The sequence below is a fragment of the Postia placenta genome, assembly GCF_002117355.1.
Source record: "Postia placenta MAD-698-R-SB12 unplaced genomic scaffold POSPLAscaffold_12, whole genome shotgun sequence".
Classification (NCBI taxonomy): domain Eukaryota; kingdom Fungi; phylum Basidiomycota; class Agaricomycetes; order Polyporales; family Adustoporiaceae; genus Rhodonia; species Rhodonia placenta.
This window is the reverse complement of record NW_020169843.1, coordinates 94,120-110,788: the sequence shown is the minus strand read 5'-3', so window position 1 is coordinate 110,788 and position 16,669 is coordinate 94,120. Positions and strand designations below refer to the sequence as shown.

The window sequence follows — 16,669 nt, the reverse complement described above, 5'->3', positions numbered from 1 at the left end:
AAGTATCTAGAGACAGAACGTGAATAGCGGTCTCGTCAAGTGATTTGAAGTACGCACTTGTAACGCTTTAGCCAGGACTCCGAGATCTCCCAATTGCTATGGGCGAGCACATCATCTCCGTGAATTGTGACCGCCCGTCGGTAGTCGTGCAGACAATCAACCAAGTCGAAGCGACCTAAGAGGGGCGTGAACAGACGTTGTGCATGCCATGTAGTAACCGTACCTCGAAGGAGGATCATCCTATCTCTGAGTTCGGGGTGTAAGATGGAGTCAATGACACTCTCTACCGTGGTGTTAGCGTCCGCCAGTGGAGACCATCTAGACCACATACCGTGTGGAACCGTTCTGGGTGCGGAAGTAGATCAGTCTGTAATACGACGCCCCCCCGTTAAAACCATGATCACCTTTGCACCAAAGTTGGTCGAAGAGACGAAGGCAAGCAGTAAGCACTGTTCCGCTTATAATTGTCCAGATGGTAGCTACGAAACCACGTCACGACATGTAAGCAATGAGGACAGGGGGGCAGGGAAGGCGCACTGAATGAGTTTGTATGCATCATTCTTCTTGGGTTCAATGTCTTCCTCGTCCGCAGTCGACTGGCCTGGCGGAGTGGGGGCGACCCTGTTCTGCTGCATGCCAACAGAAGAACCTCCTACCAAGGGCATGGACGATATAGCTGGGTCGATGGGACTCTGCATATAACCTGGCTGGTAGGAGCTCCCGACGTTTGTACTTGATGGCGAGGCAAAGGATGCAGCTGGCGGAGAGGCAGCCGACATGAACATCGGTGACCCGGCTGACGACGTTCGCAGAAACTCATTCAAGAGGGCGCTATCGTGGGGTGGTCTAGCAGACGAAGAGTAAAGGCCGTTCGACGATACAGAAGGACCAGAGTTATTCAAGGGCACCATCATCGGGTTCGAGAAAGAGTCTGCATGCTCAGCATCGCCGTTCTGCTCACTGTTTCCTCGCGGTCGCTTTGTCCGTATACCGAAGGGGTCATCTTCTGAAGCGCGTTTTTGAGTAGTGCTTGCGGAACCCCCCGTTGCAGAAGCATTGCCTGCAGAGCTGTCATGTTTGTGACGCTGATAGCTTTCCCAGGCAGAGTCTGTCTCCCCCTTGTTGATGAAGGTATTGAAGTCGTTCACATCCCAACCGAGCTTTGGCAGAAGACCGCCAGCTCCTTCCCCTATAAAGCTGCTCAGACTCCGCAGCAGATCGCGAAGAACCTGGTTTTCGTTCATCAAATCTAATATCAACGAGTGTCAGCCGTGAGCATAGACGTAAATTCGAAGAAGTGGCGTCCTGACTGACCCTTCAAGATCTTCCTCAGGTGACCAAGAGCTTCATCTTTGCCGCCGGACAGAATCTCAACGCTCGCTTCCAAGTCGCGGATCTGAAGTTACTTCAGGGACACGCGCCAGTCAAGGTCAGTGGCAAGCGACGACGCACGCGCTGTTGCTTCCTGAGACGGAACTCCCTCTGTGCAATACGGTTTTGATCACGCCTCGCGGCCTGCGAGCTAGGACCCGGGGTAGAGCGTAAGCAAGATAACGTCTTTGTAGATGGTCACGCACTTTGGATTTTTCTTTCTGCCCGGCTTACCAGGTGGATGGGATGACCCACCGCCCTCGCCAGGCTCGCGCGGAGATTCGACATCGGAGCTCTAGTCGAAGTGGTCAGCGAGCTGGTACATTGTTTGACGGAGGGGCTGCATGATACCTCGATGTCACCGGAAACACTACGGGCCCTGGAGTCTTGATTGGGCATCAGGAGGTAGATGTGTGAAGGCGCACGGGGAGACTAGACACGGCACGGAATAGCCCACGCCGATCTGCAGATGGAGAAATATGTTGGACGGCCGCTCTCAGACTCAGACTTTGGTGCTCAAGACGCCTGCGCTGACTGCCACGGCCCCCTCTCGGCTATCCACCACGCACTCCTCCGGCTCCCCGGCTCCCGCCGGCCTCGCCCACACGTGACCCGCGATCACGATCTTAGTGCTATTGCCTCCCGACCCGCCTCCGTCCTCGTGAGTTTGAAACCGTTGCTCGCTGACGCTATAATCATGTTGTCCTTGTGTATGTAAACCGGTGATGGCCCGCGCGCACTGGACCGTACTTGCCCCTCCCCCTTACCGCCGTATTTTTGTATCAGTCTTCTAGATTCCCTTGAAATTCGCGTCTTCTAGCCCTGTCCAAAGGCGTTTTCCTCTGTAATTGTGCCCAGCCTAGCCCTCGCACAAGGTTGGAGCTCTTCCCCCGTCTAGCAGTACTAGTTCCGTGAATTGAGTCGGCTGCACGTCTCGGCGGACTGCTGAATTTACCCCGCCGCTGTTGAACCTCCCAACAGAACAGGACATACCGGGCCATGATCTTCTTCCCAAGTCGCCATGCTTTCACACTTGTACGTGAAAGATCTCCCGTCCTCTAACCTGCGATCGGCCAGGCGACCGGTCCTGACACAATCGGCCCTCCGGCCTCCGAAGTCAATGTCTCGCGCCGAGTCGCGCGTAAAGCTATGAGATAGCACTACATGCTGGCGGAAGCCCTGAAACCATGAGGCCGCCCCCTCTTGCATATTCCTCCAGCGCGCGATATCACTGCCGTAAATTCACATATTCTGGAGTGAGCTCCGAGCTCTTCCTCAATGTCGGCTAGCTCATTTATTACTAGCCTGTCAAGCCGCGAACCCTTCTGGACCCGACTTTCCCAGCATGCGCGAGCAGCGAGCGCAGCCGCCGCGGGAGCCCTGCGCTGCCGGCAGCTCTGTTCACGCACCGCGGAGGTGAGTGCTATCCATTTTCGCGGAATCTCTATCCATCCAAAATGAATATCTGTGCCACAATGCCCGGCGATTGCCCCGGAGCGTATGTCTCACGTTTCCGCATCTGTCCTGGACGCATCGATAAGACACCGCGATTTAGAGCCGACGCGGAAGCCGACTCTGCTCCTCCGAGTCCCTGTATCAGCATTCTAAGAATCGCTGGTGATGTCAAATCCCCGCGAGGCAGACAGCTGCACACATACGTTCATTGCTTCCGGGTGCCGCGCCTGTGCACTGCTTCTTGCATCTATGCCGAGTGCGTGTATTTCATTTCTCTTCACGGACCACATTCGAACATTGCACCTTTATCAGCTGTCGTCATCCTATGACCACGCGACTTAGCCTCAGCCTTGGCCTAATCAGATCGTGTTGATCAAGTGGGCCGCGTTCATATTATCCGGTCCTAGCATCCCAAAAACAGGAAGACATTTTGAGGCTTCATTGCGGCATTCCAACAGTAGCTCATACCCGGAGCACTATAAATTCATTTGCCTCGGCACAATGACCTTTACCTTTCTCCTCCCTATCCACGCACCATACCTACCGCCACCCACTCCAGACCATGGCGACCACCGACTTGATACTGCAGTTCTTGTGGCCAACGTCAACCAACTCAGACGGTCGCACCTTTCAGATTAAGCAAATCGCCGAGGCACCGCAAGATCCAATTGAGTTGTACAAGGTTTGGCACACGGGTAGCTCTCCTTTGTGGGCGCATCAAACTCAGCTCGTCCAATCTCTTCCCGCCTTGCTAGTTCCACCATCCCGTCACCGGAAACAATACCGGTGTTACCCAAATTCACCGCAAGAACCTTGCTACGCAAGTATGGGAACCTTCAGGCCACATAGAATGGACGTCAGCCGCCGCCGCAACGGTCTATTTTGGCGGTCTTGAACGGGTAAGGCGCTACAGCTTCCTTACTAATAATGTATGCGCTCAATGGCCGCTGTATTCCGCAGGTTCCTATGAGGGAGTTGCGCCGTATGAAGAAGGTGTCTAGCAAGTAAGGCGCTTGTAATCTATTCAAGCAACGCTATATCTCGTCGGTCAGATCCCGTCGTTTCAAGGCGAATGGCTCGGAGTACAAATGGAAGGTGGCAGAGAATGGTACTGATATCTATGTACGCCGTTCCACCTGCGCGCCTTCAGTGACTGATAGCGGCTGCGGCCTTCAGTGCGTCAGCACACGCAGCAAAACGGTTGCTACGTGGTCGCAGGAGCAGTCGACTCTGCGAGTGATGGACCGTGCAGAGGGGATACTGGATAGGATCGTGGTGACGTGCTTCCTGAACCTCTGGATGAAACGAATAAACCAGTGGTGATGGGTGCGGTCAAGTGTATGCTCTCGTGTAATTTTAGTGCGCTCGCATACGGTATGCCTGTTGTAATAACATGTAGTTGATATGTTGTCGAGTAATGTACAGATGGGAAGGAAAGAACGACGTGCCAGCGACTCGAGGTGCCCAGAATAAAAGATGGTTACGGGAGGTACCCTCATCGCGCCTCGAACTGCACCACTAATACAAGACACATGAGCTCGCGTACACGAGTGGACACGGGACGTATACGCACTTCTCTTTGTCCTCTTTTTGTACATAATGCGATGACCACACTCCCTGCAACGAATCGGCTCTCGAGATCTGATCTCGTTTTTCGCACCGCAATCTGGAAACGTTGCTCAGGAACTGCGAACTGCGGGATTGTGATGGCGGGAAGCTCACCTGCACACAGATACTCCATCTCCTGGCGAGGTGCGGGGGGATAGCCGCCGCCTGTCGCGGGGTTGTTGAAGCTGGACGGGCCTGGCTGCTGGGAGTTCATGGTAGAAGAGGTGTGTATCCATGTTTGGCAGTGTGGCTGCACTAGTGGCCCTGAGCTTCGCCGGTAACCGCACGCGATCGTGGCTGATCTTCGCGCATGCGGAACGCACAGCCTGCACACCGCCTCCTCCTCGCTATTATTCCCCCGACGCTGTCCTCGGCCGGTCGCTCGTCGGTGTCTGGCAATGCATTCTGGTCCTATCGCTCAGTCAGCTCATCTCATACCCCCGACAGTCCATGACTTGCCGCTTCGCAGGGTATGTCTCAACCGCTGCACACCAGGCCGCCGATATCCAGCACGTTGATAGCTAATTGTCATGAGCTATTTGAGATTGGCGATCTGGCGCCCTATGGCCCATCAGTCATGTCAACGAGCGAGCTCAGGACGCATGTCGTCGTACCAGGGAGTGTCTCGTGTAGAGTTGTCATGATACAAACAATCAGCTGTTGCAACTGCCCCAGGCATGCTCCCGCTACACGCGATGAGCAGGCTGGATGGTGCTGAAGCACTGCACAAGAGCTTGTGCGTGCCTACGCGACGACACGATCCAAAAGTGGCGCTGCGGAGAGATAGCACGTTGCGTCGCGACTGCGCCTCCGGCATGCTTCGATGTGAACTCATGAGTCCGCCGGCATCCCCTTGTCGACAACCGCCTTGATCGTCTCACACCCTCTCGAACGCGGAATCAGCAACGACGCCCTATTGCTCCATGACGCTCGTCATTACCGCCTGGCAACCACTTCGCTCGGCCCGTTACCAAGGCACTTGTGTTCCGTATAATAGTCCCAATTGTCCCATATGAGATGCCTACGGTCGCCCGCAGGCCTCCTTTCCCTCCGCCATGACCGCCCTTCCTTCCTTTGTCGAGCTCATGGCCACCCTTGGACTTGACAAACCCGCAGGCCCCGCAGCCCTCCCCCGACAGTCTGGCCCAGCTTGCTCTGGGGTGCGGGTCCTTCATTCTCGTTCATCTTCAGCTTCTTCCACTGCCTCTTTCTCTACGCTCTCCAGTAACGCTTCACCACCATATCCTTCCATCAGCATCGACGGCTTGCAGGCAGCGAGCTCCCCTCCGCGCGAGACCTCAACGGAGCGGGACATGGAACTCGAGAGACGCCATACCCGCGTTGCGCGATATTCCCCATATTACCCCACCATCGTATGTTCCGTTCCCACCAAAAGAAGGTTCATCTGCTAACATCGATACAAGTCTCATATGAGAAAGAGAAGTGTCCCTATCATTAAAGAAGAGGCCGATGGGCGGCCAAACCGAGTCAGTATCTCCGAGACCCTCGGTCGTCCTTGCACTCATGTTTCTCGCGTGCAGGCATTATCTACATCACCCTATCTATTGCCAGCGACCTGTGCCATGAGCCGCAGGTCTGCGTCCATCGCTCCCCGGAGCTCTTCGCGACGTCCGCAGAAGCTTACCCTATCAGAGACCGATCTCACTGCGAACATGCCCATCTCATCCTTCGTCCGCCGCAAGACCCCACAAGCATCTCCGACATCTCCCACCTTCCCAAATCGCAGGCGAAAGCGGTCCTCGAGTCCGACGCTGCCTGTTTGTATCCCCACCGTGCCCATGATCTTCCCTCCCATCCAAGCCTTCCGATACGCGTCGTCCGACTCTGAGGACGAAGAGATGCACGACGTCTCTGACACACCCGTCGATACCTCACAGTTGCCGCGACTCCCCATCGTAGACGCTGAACCACAAACGTCCCGACCGGCCACAGACTCGGGCGTTCGCATCTCGGTGTTTTCGCGCCCTGACGAGCTAAACAGCTACGCGCAGCAGATAGCCCCATTACCCGTGGCTTGAACCCGTGGACTTTGGAGCACTTCTTGTATTTTTTCTTCGACCGGATGGACTGATGTATGAATAGACTATTTTTATGAGTCTCCGTTCTTTCGAACCGCTTTCGAACCGACCGCAGACTCTTTCGCAGACTTCGCTCCTGCTTGTTCGCTGTGATCTTTGCTATGCCCACGTTCGTTTCGAGCCTCTTGGTGACCGTTGGACACTGCGCGACCTGAACACCCACTGTCATTACTCTTCACATCGCAACCGTAGCTTGGTTGCCGTACATTCCTTCCTTCGTGAGCGGACTTCTGATCACATTGTAGTGTCAAATACATATTGTGTCCATACGCTGCTCATTTTGAAGTCAAATACATCGGCATGTCAAATTAATCATGCCCCTGGTCCTTAATCATGGGCGTCTTCCTCCGGACCCGGACAGTTGGCCGCCATGTCCCCCTGGTCGTCATACTGCGTTCCACACCAGAAGCAGTAGGCATACTTCTGACGGAGGTAGTCAAGCACCAGCTGCAGACGGTTCCTGGCCTGCAGTCAAATTCGGGAGAGTGTCAGCAACGCGGGGCACATCAACGATCGAGGAAGGGTATACACCCGACTGACACTGAGCTGCAGGAACTGGGTCGCTTCTTGGACCTCCTCTTCCGAATATGGTGATCTGCGCAGATCTGGCTTCTCCGGGTCCGCAGTCGCGTCGTCGTCGTCGGCCTCGTCGTCGTCAGCGCCGAGCGGCGTCGCGAGGGGCTGCAGCGCGTCTGCGCGCATCTTGGCTTTAAGGCGGCCTTCGATCGTGTCATCTCTGCTCTGCTGCTGCAGCGCAGTAACGAGGGCCGGGTCGTCCAGTGCGTCCAGGAGTCCTTCCGGGAACGCGTCTGGATTCTCCGGGTTGAGCCACAGGACATTGAACTGTGTATCAGCAAGAGTGTCAATATATACGTTCCTCGGAGTGCGTGCCGCAGGTCCGTGAACTAACCTTCACGTCTGCTTTCTCGTCCAGGTTGGCGCAAGTGCGCTGGGCGGGCGCGAGGCGGCCCTGTGCCCGCCGTTCCTCGTACTCTTGACGGACGCGGTCGCGGAAAGTCGTATGGTCTGCCTGCTCCGCCATCTTGGCCATTTTAGCCATGCGCTCGGATGCGCTCGGCGAAGGAGGGCGTTTGCCCAGGCCGATGCCTTTCTTGCCTGGAAGTTGGGTCGCATAAGCACGTAAGGGAAGATTGAATTGTAATACATACCTGTCCATTCGTTGAGCGGCAGGGGCTCTGCTCTGTGCTGGAGACCTCGTTTCAGTCCTATGGCTGGCCCTTGTTCAGCTTCAGCTGCATCGTCCATGCCACCCGCCTGACTGCCACTCGCAGACGACGACGGTTCGTCATACTTCTGTCCCAGCGATTGTCCAGGCTTGAAGCCCATCTTCATCATCATGGCCAACGCCTTATTCTGTTGTCCTGCAGCCTCCTCATCCTTGGCTCGCTCGAAGAGACTCTTCCGAAGGCCTTCCTCGCGCGACTCGAGCTCGAGCTGCCGCTTACTCTTCTTCTTGTTCTGCTCGTTCTTCAGGACCGCAAGCCTCTGTGCTTCTTTTCGTCGTTCAGCATAGGTACTCAGTCCCGAGGGTGCAGGAGCAGTCTCAAGCAGAAACTTGTCCGAGAGATAGTCGTCTTCCTCATCAACCATGGAGCATTACATAACCAGAGTGCTAGAGTACGGGTATGATCGATCCGGGGCAATAGGCATGCAAGTCGTGACGATCATAATAATTGAAAAGAAGCAAACAAAGCCGCTATTATTTTGGTGAAAGCGACAACGCAAGCTAACACTAAAGAAACGGGACCAGACCGCTCCGAAAGAAACAGAGCCATTCCATCAATGTAGTCATTAAAATGGGGATCAACACCAGTTGACGTCTGGACAAGGAAATTGGTCCAGCCGCACAATGTGAGGAAGAGAACAAAGGAGATGTGTGAAGGTAAACCTGCACGCGACCGGCGAACTGTGACCAACGCTTAAGACGCAACAACAGTGGTCTCGGGGGTAGCCTCGCGCTCGGTGGTGGGGGCAGCGGCATCGGCATCGGCATCGCCCTCCTGACCTTCCTCCGCGATCTGGGAGTTCACCGCAATCTTGACAGCGATGTTCCTTCCTTCAACCTCCTGACCCTGCAGGACCTCGATGGCCTTCTGCTGGTTCTCCTCGTCGCCGACATCGACAAATCCGAAGCCCTTGCTCTTGCGGGGCTTACCCCAGCGACGACGGACGATGCGAGCCGAGACGACAGGAAGGTCAGCGTCGGTGAACAGCTTGGCGAGACCCTCATCGTCGATGTTGAAGCCTAGGTTTGCGACGAACAGGACGCTCTTCGACGGCTCGCCGACAGGGTCCTCGCCGGCGGGACGGGCAGGGCGAGGGGCCCGTGGCTTGCGCACACGGGGCTTCTTTGCAGCAGCTTCAGGAGTGGTACCGTCAGCAGCCACCTCAGTGCCAGAGACAGCGCCTTCGCCTTCGGTGGCGCCATCAGCGGCGGCAGCCTTGCGGGCCTTCTTGCTGCGCTAAGTGGCCGAAGCATCAGGATCATCACGCCAACTATCTTTGCACCGCATAGAACACTCACGCTGCTCTTCTTCTTTTTCTTGGGCTTAGCCCCCTCTTCAGTGACAGGGGCGCCCTCAGCCTTGGCGACGTCGCCATTAGCTTCAGCCTCGCTAACCTCGCCAGGCACAGCCTTGCTGCCGCGGCGGCCAGGCTTTCTCTTGAGCTTCCTCTGCTTCTTCTCCTTGTCCTTCTGGTCCGCAGGCTTGGCGACCTCGACGATTACTTCACGGCCGTCAAGCTCCTGCTTGTTGAGGAGCTCAACGGCCTTCTGTGCGGCCGTCTCGGTGGCCACGGCGACAAAGCCATAGCCAGCCGAACGAGTGCCACGCAGGATTACCTGTGCGGACAGACTGTAGGTGGCGGCCATGAGTTATTCCGTCACGCGTCGCGAGTGGCGAGAAAGAACGAGAACGCACATTTCGCTCTCGACAGGAGCAAAGAATGTCCTCAGCCCTTCATCCGTGGTGGAGTACGCAAGGTTACCGGCGAAAACCTGCAAAAGAAATGAGGACGGTGCCACGTCAGAAATGGAGAAGACGCACTTTGAAGCCGGGAGTCTCTTCGACGACCTGGTCTTGCGCAGCCGGAGGCACGCCGTTCTCGGTGACAGGGGCGGCGGGGGCGTCAGACATTGGGAGCGGGATGAACTGGTGGAACTTGGTGGGATGAACTTGATGAACCGGTTTCTTCGTGTCAAACTTGGGGGTTGAAAGAAAGGTGTAAGCGGCCACGGTGGCCTGGTTTTGATCTGCAGGGCAAACTCCGCTCGCCTTCTCTGTAAGGCAACTCTGCCAGCATTACGTCGCCATGGCTGCTGCCATCTGACAAACAGCTCAGGCGGTGCACGGCACGCTTCGAGACCCTTCTCAAATGTTTCGTATGCTGTTGGGATTCTGTACATTCGTATACACTTTGACAAAACACGTCAAAAATTGGCGCGTATACGCGCATATAGTCACACTCTGTCATTTCTGGGCACCCACACTCTACAATTGTCCTACAGAGACACCTGCGACGCGTCCGGGAAACGATGTGCCCTGGCAAGGCTGAAGCCAAGCGACCTCCTGTCTTGCACGAGGCCAAATCAAGCGAGAGTGCGGCCGCTTACATAAGCGCCTGGATACCCATCAGGCGCCCTGCCCGCTCGTCGCGACGGCTTTTTCTTCTTCTCATCTTGCTTCCAACTCGTCCTCTCTCCCGCCCGTCACGTTCCCCATTGCCCGTCGGGCACCGTCATTCATTTGAAACACATTCGTTGAACGCGAACGCCCCCATCACCTCCAAACTCGCGTTGAAACATCATGGGTGCCAAGTTGATTAATCTGATGGCAATGGCCTCGCTGGCGGTCATCGCCTGCACCTACGCTCCTGCGTCCGTCAGCGCTCTCTCCGTACCGAACCACCACCAGGGCCGCCATGCCGCACACGAGGCAATCGCTAAGCGCACGACAAAGAAGCGTTCGCTCAGCAAGCGCTGCAAGACGCGCCCCTCCAGCAGCAGCGTCTGGTCCAGCAGCAGCAGCACTGATGCTGCCTCCGAGACCTCTTCGGCTACTTGGGAGCCCTCGTCCACGTACGTTCCGCCGACTACGTCGTGGACGCCGGAGCCCACCACCTCTTGGACTCCTACCACTACCTGGACGCCAACCTCCACATGGACGCCTACTACGTCGTCTACGTACTCTGCTCCCTCTCCGAGCAGCGCGCCCAGCGGCGGCTCCGGCAAGATCGGTATTGCTTGGGATGGCGGTAACGATGCCTCTCTCGGCAACTTTAAGACCGGCCAGGTCTCATAGTAAGTGATACTTGGTTGCTGATGGGCCTTTTTATCATCAGAGTGTAACCACCTTTTCCAGCCTTTACACCTGGAGCCCGTGGAAGCCGACCGATGCTGACCAGTACGGATACGAGTTCTGGGCTATGCTGCCCAACACGGACTCGGACTCGATCTCAGCCTTCGAGCAGAACGTGGTGGCGGGTTACGCTACCACAGTCATGGGTTTCAACGAGTACGTTTATCTGAATAGCGAGTACGAAGTATGGTACTGAAAAGCTTTCCGAAGGCCGGATATTTCTACCCAGTCTAACTTGGACCCTAATGATGCAGCTGGCCTCTGGATGCAATACATTCAGCCGAAGAAGGATCTTGGTTACAAGCTAATCAGCCCTGCTGTATCCTCTGGCTCAGGTGGTATTCCGTGGTTGCAACAGTTCATGGCCGCGTGCACGGAATGCACCGTGAGTCATTACCCGCTTGATTAGCCATGTGTCAATGCATGACACCCGGTCACAGTTCGATGGTTGTGCCATGCACTATTACGGAACCGACGCCGGCGACTTCATCTCCTACGTCCAGAACTTCCACAGCACGTTCAACTGCCCCGTGCACGTCACTGAGTTTGCTGACCAGGTATGTTTTTGGTGGCATGTCTAAGTTGAATTCTCTGATGAACGGTTATATACAGAACTTTGGCGGTGGTGCTCAAGCCTCCATGGATGAGATTTGGGCGTTCTACGCACAGGTGAACCCCTGGTTGGACTCGACCGACTATGTCGCCTCCTACTTCCAGTTCGGTCAGTGTAGAATGCTATTGTCGCGTAACGACGACTAATGGGTAGCGGGAAACAGGTGTTCTGAGCGATTTGGACGGTGTCAACACTCTGAACGCTCTCATGGGTAGCGACGGACAGCCCACGTCTCTGGGCTACACCTATATCAACAACAACTGGAGCTGAACACTCTGAGTATCGTGAGGACATTGCTGCTATTCCCTGATGTCTGTGCATTTCCTGCTTCTACGCTCGCCTCACACCCTATACCCGTTTTGTTTCCTGCATGGGTACCTGCTGGCCTGGTGATGCCCTGCACTCAAGGCTACTGGTGCCGGTGGACCAAGTATCCACTTCGCTTTGGCTTGTTACTTTCGACACAATGTGTTCGTGGTTTTGTGCGTCCCTGATACCTGCCTGAATGAGCACGTATTTGATAGAATTTAACGTGCGAACTGTGTGTCGATTGTGAGGGAGTGATGTTCCGACGGTGGACCGCCGTCGCAGGGAGCGCAAGTGTGTGAAGACGGGGGAGAGTGTGGCCGTGCCGACGGCTGTTCGGGCAGCCGTGTGTAGGGCCGCAGGGGCCGACGAGGGGATTGTGTATAACATCTAGGCACCACGGCAACCTAGTGAAGTGCGTCGTAAATTGCCCGCTCGCTTCTCCCTTTCGCTTAGATCGCGCAGTGACCGACTCAACCGGCTAGCGCCCCGATCACTCAAACAACAAACACCATGGTCGCCCATCTCCCCCCCGTCGTCAAACAGCTCCTCACCCTCCGCAACCCACACACCTTTCCCGGCCCTCCGGTCGCAAAGCTCAACGATATCCTCACCAGGACATTCAGGGATGCTCAGCAGAAGAAAGTTGAGAAGGGCTGGCTCACGCTGACGGTACGCGTCGCGTCTTGATCGCGCAGCCACGCGGCTCATCTCGAGCGACCGCCACATCGCGATTCTTGTCCCCCTCGCCCCGGATTTATTCGCAGACATGCACGCTTCTCACCGCGAATGTTCCCTCGTCCGTGGGCCATCTCTACCGCTTTGTAACGAGAGATGACCCCAACAAGCCCGAGACGCGGCGAAGCCTCACAGAAGCGCTCGACAAGGCTGCCCTGATGCGCGAATCTGCGATGAAGAGCTGCATCTTCGTCGGCGTTCCTCGAGTAAGCACACAGCCAAAATACACCGCGAGCGGGCCGCTCAGCCAGCGGTTTTGATTTTCTGCAGACGATTTTGTCTTTCGCAGGTATGTTTGAGGCGTTCGAGGACGACGTCAAGAAGGACCTGAGGAATGAGTCCATCCGGTGGGTCCCGCTTTCTTGCTCTACCATACTTGGCCAGGGACGAAGGCTGATGCCTGTTCGATCAATCGATTTAGCATTGCAACCCCGGAGAACATCGAGTCGATCAAGGCGCGGGGACAAGCTCTGTGGGACACCATCTACCAGCCCCATGCGGTGAAGCTCTATAACAAGTTAGGCGGATATCACCCCGATTTCATAGGTGCGTCCCAAAACAACGCAACGGCCATTTCTCCTTCGGTGCAATCGCCCCCACTCTCTCGGGTCACCCTCGATTCGCTCGCCCGTCCCTACGGATGCTAATCTCTAACTCTTATTGCCCCCGATCAGTGTTCATCATACAAGCCTATGGCGCTGTTCTGTCCCCACTTCCCGAAGGCGACGCCGTGCGGGGCAATTTGAGCAGAGCGCTGGGGTCGGTGGTCGGGACGGCCTGTCTGCGCGCTGAAGAACACGTCGGACCGCAGCTCACGAGCCATGTTTTCGGCCTACTGAAGGCGCGCTACGTACAGGGCCTCAGCGAGGAAGACTACTGGCTCGCCACGGACGAGGGGACCGAGTGGGTCATACGTACTGTGGATTCTATTCTTGACGTTGTCAAGCCGGAGCAGTCCACCGAGCCACGGGCGAAGTTGTAGGCTTCTCTTCTGTGGGGCACTCGCGTTCAGTGTAGCAGATGTTCCGGCTCAGACCCTGTATGTTGTTACGTAGTGTGTAGAATGGGTACGACTCCGGTCGCTATTCACGAATTGAATCCGGACATCTTGAGGCAGCCCCAGATTCCGACTGCTTCTGTATAGACGTCCAGCGAATGCACCATTAGGAAGTACGTATACACATGACCATGCGCGTTAAATAATAAATACAAAAACGTGCTTGCGGACTGTTACATTTGGATGCGTGCAGATTATGTGGGATGCGAACCGATGGGAACGAGTGCAGGAATCACAGGCCGTATGTTATGACAAAACGATAAAGCATGGCTGTTACGGTCACAGTGTCCATGAGGGGAGGGTGCATCTGATGGGATGGGCCGATGAGCACGATAATATCAGATAAACCACAGAAACGAGGACATACCACGACGCCCGCCCCTGCGTTCCGTACGAAGTGCAGCTCCCCGTAGACATCGCCGATGTTATATCGTGCGGGCTTAATGGGCCGGTAAAATGCAATAATGTTGTTGTTCTGATCCTGGAGCTGTCGAGTCAGGCCGGACCCGTGAGTGACTGGGAGATTGAGTCCGCGCGCTGACGAAGACACTCACGACTATGTCACTGGAGCTGTTGCTAGGCCGCCACCGGTACTGATAGCCATCGGGGCCGTTGAACATCCTGCAATTCTGAAGACCCGGCAGTCAGGAACCGATCGGGTAAATCGCGTCGCGTCCATGAGACTCACCGTAGCGCGTGGGTCGGGGCGGACCAAGTCTGCCATGGGGAGCGTGCTCTGCGGCCGGCAATGAGGAAATTCGCGTGTCGTGATTCGAGGAGAGCAGCCTTACCTTGCCGATGACCGCGCGACCAAGGCCGCCGTTTGGTGCCCACTCGAGCTTTGCGACGCGGTCCTCCTTGTTGGCGCGAATGGCCCGCCAGAGCGTCGTGACGCTCACACCCTGCGCATTATTCTCGGTCTGGGGGGAGGGGGGGACAAAATAAAACGCGTCAGGGCCCCCGCGTCACGGTGGGGGGAGCGGAGGTAGTGCTCACCGTGAAGCGGTATAGTACCCCGTAGCTGCCGAAGAGCTGACTCTGGCGAGGATCTTGCGAGGTCCAGGAGAGCACCTCATTGCCTGAGCTAGCCATTGCGAGAGTAGGCGCGGCGGGGAACTTGGTTGGGAGGCGGTCTCGGGTGGGTGGTGGCGAGGAGGAGCTATCGACACAAGTCCTTTATAGCGAAACATTCCGAAATTTTCTCGTCCTCAGGGTGATGGTGGATTATTCGATCGGGAACGTGTACATCGTGACAGATAAAGGTGAATACAAGGCGTTCAACGTGTTTATGCAGAACCTTGAAATCATGATGTCGCACCGAGCCTTGTCCAGTGGAGTAGAGGGCCGATACTCCCTTCGGGTGAGCCACGGCGATCGAGGAACAACACGAGGATGGCCGCAAGCGCCGTGTTTACCTCGAGTCCTGTGAGAGAAAAGTCCAGAATATGTCAACCCAGCTCTGTCGTGGAAGGGGTTGCGGTGTTGCGCCATCCTGAACCACAAGGATTCGAAGGCGTTCTCTGCGTAAAAGACTCGTAAAAGCGGGTTATTCCGTCCCTAGGTCAGCCGGAAACAAGACTAGAGCTGCTGTCATTCGCCACCCGCATGCACGCGGCGACGAAGCTCGCCTGGATCAGGCAGGTGTGCCGCAACATGCTGGATAGACCAGGAGGAGCAGAGCAAATGCAGGCCAGGTGTTATAGAGCGTGTACACATCGTGTCCCGAGATACCATACGCAGCACAAGGGGCTATCTCCTCGCGGTCAAAGTTCAAGACCGGGCGCGATGGCTGGGTGCCGGCATGACAAACTGGTGGCACAGTGATTTTGAAGCTTGCAGCAAAACAGGCAGGAGGGGGCTGGAAGTGCGGCTTGCAGGGCACAAGATGGCAGGCGGGGGACACAGCGGCGGATCTGGGGTCGCACAACATGACCCATCTTGGAGCTTAACCTAATATCCCATAATACTGAACCTTGTAACGAACGTCAAGGAACCTGATCATCTAGACGCGCTCATCCGAACCGGCCAGCGCTGCCCCGAAGATGCTCACACCTATCAACTGCCGGCCCGTGCGGGGGAAACGGCGAGGTAAGTCCATACGTGACTAGCGACCTCTACGCTTTAATCCTCCCCGCTCGTCCCCCTCAGGTACGCGATCGCACTACATGTACCGCGCTCTTCTCTGCGCCTCCTGTAACAGCAAATGGTCATGACAATGTGTCCGCAGCATAGCATCCGAGACGCACGCTGCAATATAGATTTGCTCCGGATTACGGGACCACTTGTACGCCTAGCGTCCTGGCAGTTCCGATGATGGTGCTCGCGATCGCCTCGAGCCTCAGATGTTTGAGATGCTCATCTGTCGCCTTGATTTTGGCAATTTCATACACGTGCTTTAGGCTCACTGTCCCGACAGTCTCATGACCAGGCCGCCCAGTGCCTTTCTCAATGCCAGCAGCTTTCTTGAGGAAATAAGCCGTGGGCGGCGTCTTCGTCATAAATGTGAAGGTCCGGTCAGGTTGAATCGTGATGAGGGTCGGAACTGGAGTGCCGGGTTCGATGTGCGCTGTGCGAGCGTTGAACTCCTTGCAAAAGTCCATGGACTTCACGCCACGAGCTCCCAATGCAGGACCAATCGGAGGAGTAGGTGCAGCCTTTCCGGCCCCTACAAGAATACGCTGGTGCACATCATGCTTGTCAGATCATCGCCTTTTGTGCAGGACAAAACACATACCACCACCTGTGCTTGAGCCTTGAGTACAGATTTGGACATGGCGACCGCGACTCCGGGGAGACAGCCGAGGTGTACGGTAGCAAATGAAGAGCGGCGCGGGCGTTGAAGCTGTTAATTGATTACGTAATTACCGATTACCGAACCTGCCTGATTGGGATGAAGTACCTCCGAGTCGGCCGCTCTAATGCTCTGTGAAAGTTCCAAGGAGTTGTCGGTGATATGGGAAATGATGCATATGACAAGCTGATTAATGACCACCGCTCGTATCTTGATAGCCTCCCTCCAATGAATAGTGTTGTCGAAGCCCGG

At 55.9% G+C, this 16,669-nt stretch overlaps 11 protein-coding genes across 11 annotated transcripts; 4 read left to right on the top strand and 7 right to left on the bottom strand.

Annotated features, from left to right (window-relative positions):
* Positions 1-400: 400 nt before the first annotated feature.
* On the bottom strand, positions 401-2,070 carry POSPLADRAFT_1048543 (hypothetical protein; the record flags this gene model as incomplete). Its single annotated transcript, XM_024479544.1, has 7 exons — positions 401-479; positions 538-1,249; positions 1,315-1,396; positions 1,453-1,522; positions 1,578-1,666; positions 1,941-1,956; positions 1,994-2,070. The coding sequence occupies 7 exons, from the start codon at positions 2,068-2,070 to the stop codon at positions 401-403; spliced, it is 1,125 nt and encodes a 374-aa protein (XP_024335992.1).
* A 1,300-nt stretch (positions 2,071-3,370) lies between these two features.
* Positions 3,371-4,234, top strand: POSPLADRAFT_1040916 (hypothetical protein). The gene is made up of 5 exons (XM_024477824.1): positions 3,371-3,508; positions 3,582-3,725; positions 3,787-3,830; positions 3,879-3,948; positions 4,003-4,234. Exons 1-5 carry the CDS (start codon positions 3,389-3,391, stop codon positions 4,147-4,149), a joined length of 525 nt encoding a protein of 174 aa, XP_024335991.1. The 5' UTR covers positions 3,371-3,388; the 3' UTR covers positions 4,150-4,234.
* Positions 3,825-4,648, bottom strand: POSPLADRAFT_1183863 (hypothetical protein; the record flags this gene model as incomplete). Its single annotated transcript, XM_024489037.1, has 4 exons — positions 3,825-4,206; positions 4,275-4,344; positions 4,400-4,492; positions 4,549-4,648. 3 exons carry the CDS (start codon positions 4,646-4,648, stop codon positions 4,322-4,324), a joined length of 216 nt encoding a protein of 71 aa, XP_024335990.1. The 3' UTR covers positions 3,825-4,206; positions 4,275-4,321.
* A 366-nt stretch (positions 4,649-5,014) lies between these two features.
* Positions 5,015-5,251, bottom strand: POSPLADRAFT_1048541 (hypothetical protein; the record flags this gene model as incomplete). The annotated part of the gene is made up of 1 exon (XM_024479543.1): positions 5,015-5,251. The coding sequence occupies one exon, from the start codon at positions 5,249-5,251 to the stop codon at positions 5,015-5,017; it is 237 nt and encodes a 78-aa protein (XP_024335989.1).
* Positions 5,252-5,489: 238 nt separating this feature from the next.
* POSPLADRAFT_1059406 (hypothetical protein) lies at positions 5,490-6,473 on the top strand (the record flags this gene model as incomplete). The annotated part of the gene is made up of 3 exons (XM_024481160.1): positions 5,490-5,807; positions 5,859-5,921; positions 5,976-6,473. The coding sequence occupies 3 exons, from the start codon at positions 5,490-5,492 to the stop codon at positions 6,471-6,473; spliced, it is 879 nt and encodes a 292-aa protein (XP_024335988.1).
* A 387-nt stretch (positions 6,474-6,860) lies between these two features.
* POSPLADRAFT_1150521 (hypothetical protein) lies at positions 6,861-8,144 on the bottom strand (the record flags this gene model as incomplete). The annotated part of the gene is made up of 4 exons (XM_024486424.1): positions 6,861-6,998; positions 7,074-7,376; positions 7,444-7,649; positions 7,703-8,144. The coding sequence occupies 4 exons, from the start codon at positions 8,142-8,144 to the stop codon at positions 6,861-6,863; spliced, it is 1,089 nt and encodes a 362-aa protein (XP_024335987.1).
* On the bottom strand, positions 8,123-9,776 carry POSPLADRAFT_1183860 (hypothetical protein). Its single transcript, XM_024489036.1, has 4 exons — positions 9,602-9,776; positions 9,476-9,552; positions 9,079-9,409; positions 8,123-9,016 (listed from the first exon to the last, which is right to left on the bottom strand). The coding sequence occupies exons 1-4, from the start codon at positions 9,689-9,691 to the stop codon at positions 8,474-8,476; spliced, it is 1,041 nt and encodes a 346-aa protein (XP_024335986.1). The 5' UTR covers positions 9,692-9,776; the 3' UTR covers positions 8,123-8,473.
* A 479-nt stretch (positions 9,777-10,255) lies between these two features.
* On the top strand, positions 10,256-12,054 carry POSPLADRAFT_1183855 (glycoside hydrolase family 128 protein). Its single transcript, XM_024489035.1, has 6 exons — positions 10,256-10,854; positions 10,916-11,068; positions 11,123-11,297; positions 11,353-11,469; positions 11,525-11,633; positions 11,689-12,054. The coding sequence occupies exons 1-6, from the start codon at positions 10,361-10,363 to the stop codon at positions 11,793-11,795; spliced, it is 1,155 nt and encodes a 384-aa protein (XP_024335985.1). The 5' UTR covers positions 10,256-10,360; the 3' UTR covers positions 11,796-12,054.
* A 279-nt stretch (positions 12,055-12,333) lies between these two features.
* Positions 12,334-13,657, top strand: POSPLADRAFT_1183854 (hypothetical protein). Its single transcript, XM_024489034.1, has 5 exons — positions 12,334-12,503; positions 12,599-12,775; positions 12,840-12,916; positions 12,991-13,115; positions 13,244-13,657. Exons 1-5 carry the CDS (start codon positions 12,345-12,347, stop codon positions 13,549-13,551), a joined length of 846 nt encoding a protein of 281 aa, XP_024335984.1. The 5' UTR covers positions 12,334-12,344; the 3' UTR covers positions 13,552-13,657.
* Positions 13,658-13,858: 201 nt separating this feature from the next.
* On the bottom strand, positions 13,859-14,718 carry POSPLADRAFT_1150663 (hypothetical protein; the record flags this gene model as incomplete). The annotated part of the gene is made up of 6 exons (XM_024486443.1): positions 13,859-13,933; positions 13,994-14,107; positions 14,181-14,255; positions 14,315-14,362; positions 14,418-14,528; positions 14,623-14,718. The coding sequence occupies 6 exons, from the start codon at positions 14,716-14,718 to the stop codon at positions 13,859-13,861; spliced, it is 519 nt and encodes a 172-aa protein (XP_024335983.1).
* Positions 14,719-15,542: 824 nt separating this feature from the next.
* On the bottom strand, positions 15,543-16,429 carry POSPLADRAFT_1183851 (hypothetical protein). Its single transcript, XM_024489033.1, has 3 exons — positions 16,361-16,429; positions 15,873-16,304; positions 15,543-15,817 (listed from the first exon to the last, which is right to left on the bottom strand). The coding sequence occupies exons 1-2, from the start codon at positions 16,397-16,399 to the stop codon at positions 15,897-15,899; spliced, it is 447 nt and encodes a 148-aa protein (XP_024335982.1). The 5' UTR covers positions 16,400-16,429; the 3' UTR covers positions 15,543-15,817; positions 15,873-15,896.
* Between the last annotated feature and the right edge of the window lie 240 nt (positions 16,430-16,669).

Bases quoted from the DNA above. Each gene is read 5' to 3' on its own strand.
- POSPLADRAFT_1040916 (XM_024477824.1), top strand. From the start codon at position 3,389: ATGGCGACCACCGACTTGATACTGCAGTTCTTGTGGCCAACGTCAACC. The intron at 3,509-3,581 runs GTTTGGCACACG...CCGCCTTGCTAG, and splicing joins ATCCAATTGAGTTGTACAAG to TTCCACCATCCCGTCACCGG. The intron at 3,949-4,002 runs GTACGCCGTTCC...TGCGGCCTTCAG, and splicing joins AGAATGGTACTGATATCTAT to TGCGTCAGCACACGCAGCAA.
- POSPLADRAFT_1183860 (XM_024489036.1), bottom strand. From the start codon at position 9,691: ATGTCTGACGCCCCCGCCGCCCCTGTCACCGAGAACGGCGTGCCTCCG. The intron at 9,410-9,475 runs GTGCGTTCTCGT...CGCCACCTACAG, and splicing joins GCTCCTGTCGAGAGCGAAAT to TCTGTCCGCACAGGTAATCC. The intron at 9,017-9,078 runs GTGAGTGTTCTA...TCGGCCACTTAG, and splicing joins AGAAAAAGAAGAAGAGCAGC to CGCAGCAAGAAGGCCCGCAA.
- POSPLADRAFT_1183855 (XM_024489035.1), top strand. From the start codon at position 10,361: ATGGGTGCCAAGTTGATTAATCTGATGGCAATGGCCTCGCTGGCGGTC. The intron at 10,855-10,915 runs GTAAGTGATACT...CACCTTTTCCAG, and splicing joins AAGACCGGCCAGGTCTCATA to CCTTTACACCTGGAGCCCGT. The intron at 11,634-11,688 runs GTCAGTGTAGAA...AGCGGGAAACAG, and splicing joins CGCCTCCTACTTCCAGTTCG to GTGTTCTGAGCGATTTGGAC.
- POSPLADRAFT_1183854 (XM_024489034.1), top strand. From the start codon at position 12,345: ATGGTCGCCCATCTCCCCCCCGTCGTCAAACAGCTCCTCACCCTCCGC. The intron at 12,776-12,839 runs GTAAGCACACAG...GATTTTCTGCAG, and splicing joins TCTTCGTCGGCGTTCCTCGA to ACGATTTTGTCTTTCGCAGG. The intron at 13,116-13,243 runs GTGCGTCCCAAA...GCCCCCGATCAG, and splicing joins ATATCACCCCGATTTCATAG to TGTTCATCATACAAGCCTAT.
- POSPLADRAFT_1183851 (XM_024489033.1), bottom strand. From the start codon at position 16,399: ATGTCCAAATCTGTACTCAAGGCTCAAGCACAGGTGGTG. The intron at 16,305-16,360 runs GTATGTGTTTTG...GATGTGCACCAG, and splicing joins AGGCTCAAGCACAGGTGGTG to CGTATTCTTGTAGGGGCCGG.